This window comes from Asparagus officinalis, chromosome 5, assembly GCF_001876935.1.
Source record: "Asparagus officinalis chromosome 5, Aspof.V1, whole genome shotgun sequence".
Lineage (NCBI taxonomy): Eukaryota > Viridiplantae > Streptophyta > Magnoliopsida > Asparagales > Asparagaceae > Asparagus > Asparagus officinalis.
In genome coordinates, this window is record NC_033798.1 from 119,856,733 (window position 1) to 119,867,284 (window position 10,552).

The following is a 10,552-nucleotide window of genomic DNA, read 5'->3' on the forward strand; positions in this document are numbered from 1 at the left end:
AATTGTTCATCGTTACATAATATATCTTGATGGAATTTCTAATACTTGCTTCTTTACTAAAATGTGCAAGCTATGTTTGCATAATAATACTTGCTTCTTTACTAAAATGTGCAAGCTATGTTTGCATAATATACCTTCCATCTCAAATTTCGCACAAGAAAATGTGCAAGCTATGTTTGCATAATATACCTTCCATCTCAAATTTCGCACAAGAGCACTTAATTCTTTTTATCTCTGGATACGTCAAAAACAATATGATACTTTACCCTCTTCTTGCTTTTAGTCTCGCTATCTATATTCCAAACGACATAAGTAGCACTTGCGTCGTCCTTCGACAACCTTTCATGAAGCATGAAGTAACTATCCTTGAGTTCTTTCTAAAAGATAGTAAACATATTCTTTGTATAATTCTTCCTAGCTTATTTTTCAATGGGATATTCAATTATCAATGTAGGAACAGAGTTTGTGGACTTAAAATCTTGCTCAAGTTCAGCAGCTCGGTGAGCTCCGACAACATTATCATATTGCTTAACAAAATCATGTAACTCGGTATTTGCATTCATAAAATTATCAAAAAAAGTATTAATTCTCTCACTCCACTGAGTAGATGTTATTCCTGCAGTAAAAGTGTCTTTAAGATACACTGGAGCCCAATGATCTCGATGATTGTATAAATTTACTAACTAATTCTTTTTATCTGCATCATATTTATCCCTCATTTCTTCCCAATGCTTTATAAATTTTTCTTCTGATTTACTCCAATACCATTTGTTATACTTTATACACACATCCTCACCATAATCATTATGCATTAATTAAAGATTTTGTAAGGCATTCCTATGAAGGTGCCAAGAACAAAAGTGATGATGAGTTTGAGGAAAAACTTTGTGAATTGCACCACACATAGCTTTATCTTGATTAGTGATGATGGTTAATGGTGCTATATCCAACATACATTTTAACCATTGGCTAAATAACCATATAAACGTCTCCTCCGTTTCATCGGCCAGTAACACACATCCAAATAGAGTAAATTGTCGATGATGGTTAACGCCCATAAATGGTGCAAACGACAATTTTAAATTGTTCGTTCTATAAGTAACATCAAATCAAACAACATCTCCAAATTGCAAGTAAGAAGTCCTCGACCTACCATCCATCCAAAAAAACACTTCTCATCGTCCCATCATTTTCTAAATCAAGTGCAAAGTAAAATTGAGGATCATATACCTTTTTCTCTTGAAATTGACGAACTATGCTCACGCACTCATGACCGACATTATTTTTTTATTTAATTCTAAGTTGTTCTTGTCATTCTTATTGAGTGAGAGAGCCTTGCTCATTTCTATGAGCAACATCTACAACCTTGCAAATGGTAGAAGGCCGTAAATCTTGATTGTTAAGAGTATCTATCAATCTTTTCGTCGATTGAGCTCGATGAAGTGTCTGATGTGAGTAGTGCTTCTTTACCCAATTTGGGGTGGTTAATGGATGACCATTATGATTAATGTTTAAATTTCGGACCACCCAGTTTTCAGTGATTCTATCGAGTCCAATAACCATCCTTGCGTTGTATCCACATCTTGTATCGAACTTTCGAATTACATTCCGACCATCTTCTCTTTTATCTTTTAAAAATTTAAAGCCTTCCTTGTCACATACAAATATTCTAGATATGGTTGCATCTTTCTTTCTTGACCAAGTTGTGTGACCCTTGCGAACACCAAATCCCTTAAGTCTGGCATAGCATTGTAGAAATTATAAGCTTCCTCATGAGTAGAGAACTCCATTCTGATATATGGATCAATAATAAAATTACCTTCACCATTTTCAACGCCAATAGGCTCATCAACATTCTCCTCATGCTTGGATGCCTATAAGAATAGAGAAACAAAACTTATAAACCTCATTATAAAAGATAACTATTTTGGTATATGTCATTAGATAGTAGTACACTATAAATAATAAGATATTATCACCAGAGAGAAAAAACTTGCCATAGATAGTAAATCATGGTTCTCACCTTCAAGGTCAAGGGTTATACATTTGTTTTCATCTTTAACCATTGTTGTATTACGTGAGAGAATTATTGGAGTGTCCATACAAGCTATCAAATTATCACATATAAGAAGTTCAAAATCTATAGAAAATCGTCCTCAAGTTCATCTTTTAATTTCACTAAACAATTTCATTATGATAATTTAAACAAATTTTAAAGCTCATATCCAATTTAACAATAAACCTATCCCAAAATCTAAACTAAAAAAAGATAATATTCATAATTTATATCCCAAAATCAATAAGAATTACAAGTTAAAAACTCCAACAAACAAGTTAATTCATTACCTGAACTTGGCTGAAGACACACATACATTAATATAAACCAACTTCAACTCACAAGTACACATGCATGAGATTAATACAATTCCGTTGTTATATCTAACCCATTTTCTTTGGTGCAGATCTCACTAAACACAATAGAGAGTAGGGTAAGGCTAAGAAGCTGGTGGAACACTAAAGTTAAATGTTCTTGTAGTACTTTGTGGTATGCTTTGAACAATATATAGAAACCTTGGAGTATCAAAATAATTAACAATGTAAACTTCAACGCACAAATAATTAACAATGTAAACTTTGTGGTATGCTTCAACGGCGATGCTGAGCGGGTGCGGATAGCTTCGCCTGAGCGGCATGTTGTGGTGCTAAAGAGGAGGAGGGGTGTTTCGAGGGCTGAGTGGATGTCGAGGACGCTGAGCACGTTAAGGCGGTGAAGAGGAGGAGGGGGGTGTTGTGACGTTGAGCGAATGTAGAGGGCGGGTCTTCGGCGAATGCGGCGACAACGGCGATCTTCGGCGGCGGCCTGGGGGGGTGATGTTTGTGCCGCTGAGAGGAGGAAGGGGGTGAACACGACAGGGTGCTGAAGATCCCGCCGGTTATCGTGCTGATCGGATGCCTAACGCGACGCTTAGATCGCGACGGTTGTGGTGCTAAACATTGAAAACCGTCGGGGGTGAAAATCGCGGAGGGGGGGGGGGGGGAGATGCGGGAGAGTGAGAAGAAAAGTTACAACAGTTTTTTTAAGGGAATTGTTATTGATGGAGGGTTTTTTTTAAAATTGTTATTAATGGAGGGCTGAGATATATTTGGGGTTTTTGAATCAATGGCCAATATCGTGCATCCTTAGGCTGCATCTAGGGGTCACCTTAGATTCACTTTACCCTTATATAATATTTTTATTATCTTACGTTACAATAGAATTTTATAATATAATATAATTAAGATGTATTATATATTATAATACAATTAACATATATTAGATATTTAATAGATTAGTACATTAAAATTATCCCACTTTCCTCATGATTGTAACAAAGTTAAGAATGGGGTAATTTTTGGAGGTTGGGACAAAAAGTTTGCATAAAAGTGGGATAATTTTGAGAAAAGTGGGAGTAATTGTCTTAATCTTATTATCTCAATGAGTAACACATTAAAGTAAAATCTCAATCCTATTATTCTAATGAATAACACCATAAAGTAAAGTCCCAAAAATTATTCTATTTACCCTAAAATTACACCAACCTATAACCCCCCTAATAGATTTCTTCTTAACATGTAAAAAAATTATGGATAATTTTATGTTGTCTTGTGGAATCTTTTTCTTAACCTTTCTATGTTTGTTTCATAACATAAAATTATAGGATCTAACTTTATATAAATCCTCTAATTTCTATTCTTTTATTTGGTTTGGAATGAAATTTTTTAGGATAAATGGATGACAACACCATAGGTAAACTTAAATATTATTAAGTAAGAACTTGGGGGTAACCTTACTCGTTTATCAAAATTCAAAACCTAAAAAATCATGACTCCAACGGCTAGTTCTAAGGCCTTGGAGGCTATAAATGTAAATTGAGGGCTCATGGGGCCGATGTACCTCTCATTCTTACTACCATATCAAATTCTCATAGTTTGCAAGTTTCATCTCCTCCATCAATATGATATCAAAATAATACCCTAAAAATTTTGAAGTTTTGTGCGATTGCAATCTCCAAACATGCATGAAAGTGTGCAAGAATGGTAAAAATAGGGGGAGGTATTATTAAGGGTGTGCAAAATAACTAAATAAAGAATATAATTTTTTTGAATGGGCTCATGAAGGAGGAGAAATAAGCAAACAAGGAAACTAAGTTGTCAAAAAAAAAAAAAACAAGTTTGGAGATAAATATTTTTTGAAATCAAAGAGACTGAAGAAAGAATTGAAATTTGTTGAAAAACAACTGCTAGCCAGAAAAGTTTTTGCAATTTTAGTAGTGATATTTTGTATTATTTTAATTATTATAAACCGCATGTCATGTACTTGTACTTGCAAAAACCTTTGATATTGTAATGGAAATTATTATTGGAATTGAGTAAACTGTCATTACAAATCTAGTGGATACTGCACAGCTTAAGAATAAGTCATTTTGTTGAAATTGAATGCCCCACCTATAACTTATAAATTTATTATAGATTGCATTCTAATGATAGATTTGAAAATACCCTAATGCCACTAAGAAAGAACTCTAGAGGGGGGTGAATAGGGTTTATGCTAATCTTATCCGATTTTATGCCAATTTAAAAACTAATTAACAAATATATCCTAGCAAATGAGATATGAACAATATATGTGCAATGATATACAAATAACACAAAGATGAAATAAACAAAATACAAATGTGATAGGGCAATACAAACAATGAGCTATAGACAATGGCGATATAAGATAAACATAAAAGAAAATGCGTCAATGACAAACTCAAATACAAGGAAATGATCACGGAGTTCAGACCTTTTATTCTACGTCTTCGCTCCCCACTCCCGAGGAGAAATCCATTATCACACCTGAGTTTTCTACGCTCACCTGAATAACGTTTATACCACACACTCGGTTTTCTAGTTCACCAAAACTTTACAATCTCACACTTTTACAATCCCACTTTACACCATCTAAGTATTAGTCTCTAGCCCATGTCTCCCTTAAGTATTAGGAATTATAACCTACCTCTAGGCATTACCACCTACCCCACTCCTCTTGGGACGACTCCGTCTTTCACCACACACTTCTCTCGATGTACAAGTGTATTACAAAATAATCTCACAATTAAGCTCTCAATACAATAAATTATTGTTCTCTAAACAAGGTGAGAACTCTGTTAAGCCCAACTCAATGTTACAATCTCTCACAATCCCAATAATACTATTTATGAAAATATTAAAGCTCAATGTGGGTGTGTGTAACAAAGAGATTAAATAAAACAAACTAAACTCAAATAAAATTCTAGCTTATGGAAATTATGAACAAAACAATAAATAGCTAGAAATAGAGTTTAGAAAAACTTCTTTATAGATCAAGAGAGAGAGAGAGAGAGAGAGAGAGAGAGAGAGAGAGAGAGAGAGAAGCTCAAACACCAAAGGATGATATCTTCTTCCTCTTGTGAAAATATCTTCACAAACAAAACTTGTAAACACACTAAACAAACTTTAAAACACCCTTTAAACTTGTTTAAAAACTTTTTTGATTACCTCAGAATGTTAGAGGGCAAGGGGTATATATATAGGCTCATGAAATAACCCAAACCAAGAGAAAACATCACAAAAAGACAAAATAATGGAAACTAAAAAATCTGGAAAACTAGCCGTTATGATGCCGTCAGTCGACTGATATTGTTCATCAGTCGACTGATGAGCTGATCGTTACAGACCAGCAATACATCATCAGTCGACTGATTATATCGTGAGTCGACCAATGACCTCATCAGTCGACTGATCAGTCAACTGAATAAGAAACAGAAACTATTTGACATTCCAAGCGATTTCTTCAGTCGACTGAACACATTCATTAGTCAACTGATAACACTATATCAGCCTGATTAAAACAGAAAATCTGATTTTTAAACCTCTTTTAAAAATAGCAAATAAAATCAGAAAAATATAAAACTTTGGGAAATGATTGTAAACATGAAAATAAACATGTTACAAAAATTGGTTTTCAAAAACCACCTCCCAAAAGAGAAATATTTTTATTTTACAAAATAGTCCAAAACATAAAAATGAAACACTTGTTTTTGACATTTTGACTAAACCATATTTTGAAACTATATAAAATAATTTTATAGACTTGGTTAAAGATATAAACTATTATTGTTAGGTCTATAAACTAAAAACTCAATATTATACAAAAATAAAGTTTTGCACAATATGCATTTTATAAAATGATAAATATGAAACATGTATATATATGTAAACATAAGTATATGTTTCATATTTATATAAACTTGTAAATTACAAAACCAAAAACGTGTGTGTGTGTGTGTGTGTGTGTGTGTGTGTGTGTGTGTGTGTGTGTGTGTATATATATATATATATATATATATAACCAAAACTTGTATGTGTGTGTATGTGATGAGCTTAGAGTATCAAACACACATAATATAAACCTATACTAAATATACCAAGCAATGATCTTCATGACGCTCAAACTTGGTAACATAGATGAAGCTTGAACTTGGATTTTTAACTTGAATTGCAATGCTTCATATCACAATTCCGCCAACCTCCATTGGATATGATCGTTATGGCGCAATTCCATTGGATATGAATTGCAATGCTTCTAACAAGTTTAAATGGCCTCCTTCCATTTAGAAGGCATCGCCCTACAATGGCACAGATGGTTGACGAAATTTCATGGACCACTTATATGGGATGAATTCATCAAAGTTGTCCTTCTCCGTTTTGGTCCAACGGACTACGAAGACCCGTCAGAAGTCCTAACTCGGCTTAAACAAGACTTAACTGTTGCAGCTTATCAGGAAGCTTTTGAAAATCTTTCTCATCGCGTTGACAACCTACCTAAAATTTTTCTCATTTGTTGTTTTATTGCAGGGCTTTGTGATGACATTCGCCTCGATGTAAAAATTAAGCAGCCTAAGACCATGGCAGATGCAATAGGAGTCGCTCGACTAATCGAGGAACAAAATCGGTTACACAAGCAACCGAGCCAATCATGTCGCTCCCAACCAAATTCCGTGGCATCAAAGGCGACCACCCCCAACCCAACAGCTGGAGTATTAGGTCCTCCACCAGCTCAGAATGTGAATGCAAGTTCAAATACTACTACAACAACATTCCGTCAAATCACTAACCAAGAGGCGCGAGACCGTCGAGAGAAGGGGTTATGTTACTATTGTGATGAGAAGTTCATTACGGGTCATTATTGTAAACGTCCACAACTATTCATGATCGATGACGATAATAATGTTCAACAAGATTAGTTGGTAGTTGTAGAGAGGAGTGATGTTAGTGGGTAGAGATAATTAGTGTAGTTATATATAGTGGTTGTAATGGAGAGGATGGAAGGTATGTGAATTATTGTTTACTTGTCATCTTATTCTTCTCTTTAGCTTCATCTGTTCTTTAGTTCTCCCTTCACAGACTCCTCTGCTCCCAGACTCCTCTGCTCCTCTTCTTCCTCCTCTATCAAATTTAACCACATCATGGGACTGTACTCACATATTAACCACCTCCACAGATTGATCCTAATGAGCCTGAAAATTTTGAAGAGGAATGCGAGATTATCTGCTGCGAGGGAGGATACTTACCTACCATCTACTGCCATTTTCTAAATACTTTGCGCTTCTTTAATAATGCAGGTGCTCCCCAAGGGACTGTGTATATCATCCCCTATTCATTCCATTACTATGGATGGTTCACGTCCTGCATGTAGCTTTTTCGAGGCCCCATCAGGTGAGCTGATGGTGATCTACCATTACATTGATCGAGATATAACTATTTCTCGCATTCTTAAGGTGGATTATGATCAACGCCAGATCAGGCGTGTGGAGGATTTTGGGGACTTTGTGGTGTTTGCATCTGATAGTTATAGTCAATGCACGTGTTTTCACGCCGGCGATTACCCTTCGTTGAAGAGAAACCACATTTACCATACTGATGGGGATCATATGACATAGCGAGCGGAAGAGTTGAAGAATTTGATAAAACCTGATATATACAAGCTTTCGACTGCCGCGATTTCGATATTCTTTTTTGGTTTTTCCCCAGTCTATCTAAGTGAATCCAGACATATGATAGGACTTTACCTGTATGTTCTTCATAGAGTATTTTGTAATACGTTCTTTACCACGTTGAAGGTTAATAGTGAGGTTTTCTTATTTGTTTGTTAGATATTCACGTTCTCGCAATAATGCTCATTTCTCCATGTTCATTTTGATATATTATGATTTTAGGGTTTTTGCGTGACACGGCACCTTCCCCTGTATTTTGGGTCATTGGCAATAGCAAAGTTTACTTCTTCAAACTGTAGTCTTCTATAATATCGAGATGATTACGCTTTATTCCAAACTAACTTTTAGCATGTCCTTCATAATCTTTGTTAACTCTCAGTTAACATTTCAGCACAAATCCTTAAGTTCAATAAATTAATGTTCATTCGACATTAATCGCAATCGTTCAAATAAATCCCCACGGTGTTTCAAATACAGTCGCCACACATTTACTACCGAAAGTTTATATCATAATTAAGAAAAATATGATTTGGGCGTGGGAAGTAATTTAATGTGAAGTGGTGCTTAATATTTTAAATATATAAAAAACATTAATAAGGGCAAAAAATTAATTTTACAGGAGTGTTTAAGAGAGCAGCAGCTACCGTGTTGTGCCCTACGTACCCGAGAGACAACAACTATCCCTACCATCGCTACTGAACTGCTTACACTACTACAGCAAGGAAAAGTCAGAAGAAACTGGTAATTTTGCTTTGACATGGTAAAATATGTTATTAAGCATTTAGTATCAATAGGTATAAGTGTTGGGTGTGTATCCTCAAAGGTTAGAATTGATCTGTTCGTTCGCGGATCGACTCGTGTACTCCTTTTGATTTTAGAAATTAGAATTACCTGCATCAGGCACCCTAAGCGCGGACAAATTTTCAAAACCAACCTATTTCATTATTTAATTGCAAAAAAAGACCCGTTTCAGTTTTATTTAGAGAAACCGACCTGGTTTCAGCACTGTCGCTGAAACCAGGTCGGTTTTTCTAAAAAACCTTACGAAACTACACGGGAGTTCAACTCCGGCCCGTGAAGTTTAGTACGTTTTTAAACTTCACAAAAGTTGAACTCCCGTGAAGTTTATTACCCTCAATAAACTCCACGGGAGTTCAACTCCCGTGGAGTTTGTTCTATTGTTAAAACTCCAGGAGTTGAACTCCCGTGGAGTTACAGGCCAAATTTCCCAGAGAATCGCTCTCTGGGAAATTTGCACTGCAACTTCACGGGAGTTCAACTCCCGTGAAGTTGCAGTCTCTGGGAAATTTGCACTGCAACTTCACGGGAGTTCAACTCCCGTGAAGTTGCAGGTTTTACAAAAAAACATGCACAGCATGCATACATCTACCTATTTAACTCATATATAAAACTATTTACCTGTTGACAATAATTACTGCAATATATATATTATTTAAACACTCACAAATCAAACAATACGCAAAAAGATCACATATCGAGCTATAATTGATCCATAAAAGTATAGTATTTGAAAATTCATACAATTTACAAATTTTAACAAAATAAGTTCAAATACAACCCAATATAGCTCCTCTCCTTCCTCTCCCTCTCTTCCCCCTCCCCCTCGCTCTTCCCCGCCCCCCGCGCTGATGAGCCTCGACTATCTGAGTATCCGGCTGTGTGTGAGGCTGCGAAGTGCCGGCTCCATCAGCATGTGAAGTGCCGGCTCCATCAGCATGTGAAGTGCCGGCTTCATCAGCATGTGAAGTTCCGGCTCCATCAGCATGCGAAGTGCCGGCTCCATCAGCATGCGAAGTGCCGCCGTCATCGTCACGTGGCCGTCGGCGCCGAGTGTACGCTTGCCCAAATGATCGAGACCTGTCCTCACGGCCTGCGAACTCGTCGACGTGAGTCTTATGAAACACCTGTGCTATGGTCTTCTTGATCCTGCCGAGGAGCCCTAACGCCACCTGATCCTGAATCTCAGGCACGGTCGCATCAATATCAGCCTGAATGCTATCAAAAGCACGGACCTGTGAGGTAAATAATTTATTAAGTACCAACTCAAGAAAAAATATTATAATTTAGCTTAGAAACTTACGTAATCTCTCTCGTTCATCCCACTAGGGATGTAACTGTCTGTCGGTGGCCGTGGCATGTGTCCAGCTAAGGGCTGTGGGTCACGTGTGATCCATCTATGTGTGATATCCCAATACCAACCCATATATGCGGTGTAGTCAACGGTGTTAGACCCTAGAGGGGGGGTGATTAGGGTCTTATACTAATCTAATCCGATTATATGCCAATTAAAATTATGTAGATCAATATATTCTTGCAAGAGATAGATATGAACGATAAGAGCAATAAGAATATGCACAAATAAAATATGAGACAATCAAAACACAGACACACGATATGTTTACGAGGTTCGGTCCCCACGACCTACGTCCCCGCTCCTCACCTCGAGGAGATATCCACTATCACAATCCGGT

General features: G+C 36.4%; 1 protein-coding gene across 1 annotated transcript; it reads right to left on the reverse strand.

Moving 5' to 3' along the window:
- On the reverse strand, positions 9,577-10,253 carry LOC109843519. The gene is made up of 2 exons (XM_020412454.1): positions 10,162-10,253; positions 9,577-10,093 (listed from the first exon to the last, which is right to left on the reverse strand). The coding sequence occupies exons 1-2, from the start codon at positions 10,216-10,218 to the stop codon at positions 9,629-9,631; spliced, it is 522 nt and encodes a 173-aa protein (XP_020268043.1). The 5' UTR covers positions 10,219-10,253; the 3' UTR covers positions 9,577-9,628.

What these genes read in the sequence shown, in the direction of transcription:
- LOC109843519 (XM_020412454.1), bottom strand. Translation starts at nt 10,218, where the DNA reads ATGCCACGGCCACCGACAGACAGTTACATCCCTAGTGGGATGAACGAG. An exon ending in GGATGAACGAGAGAGATTAC is followed by an intron (nt 10,094 to 10,161) that starts GTAAGTTTCTAA and finishes TTTACCTCACAG; the next exon opens with GTCCGTGCTTTTGATAGCAT.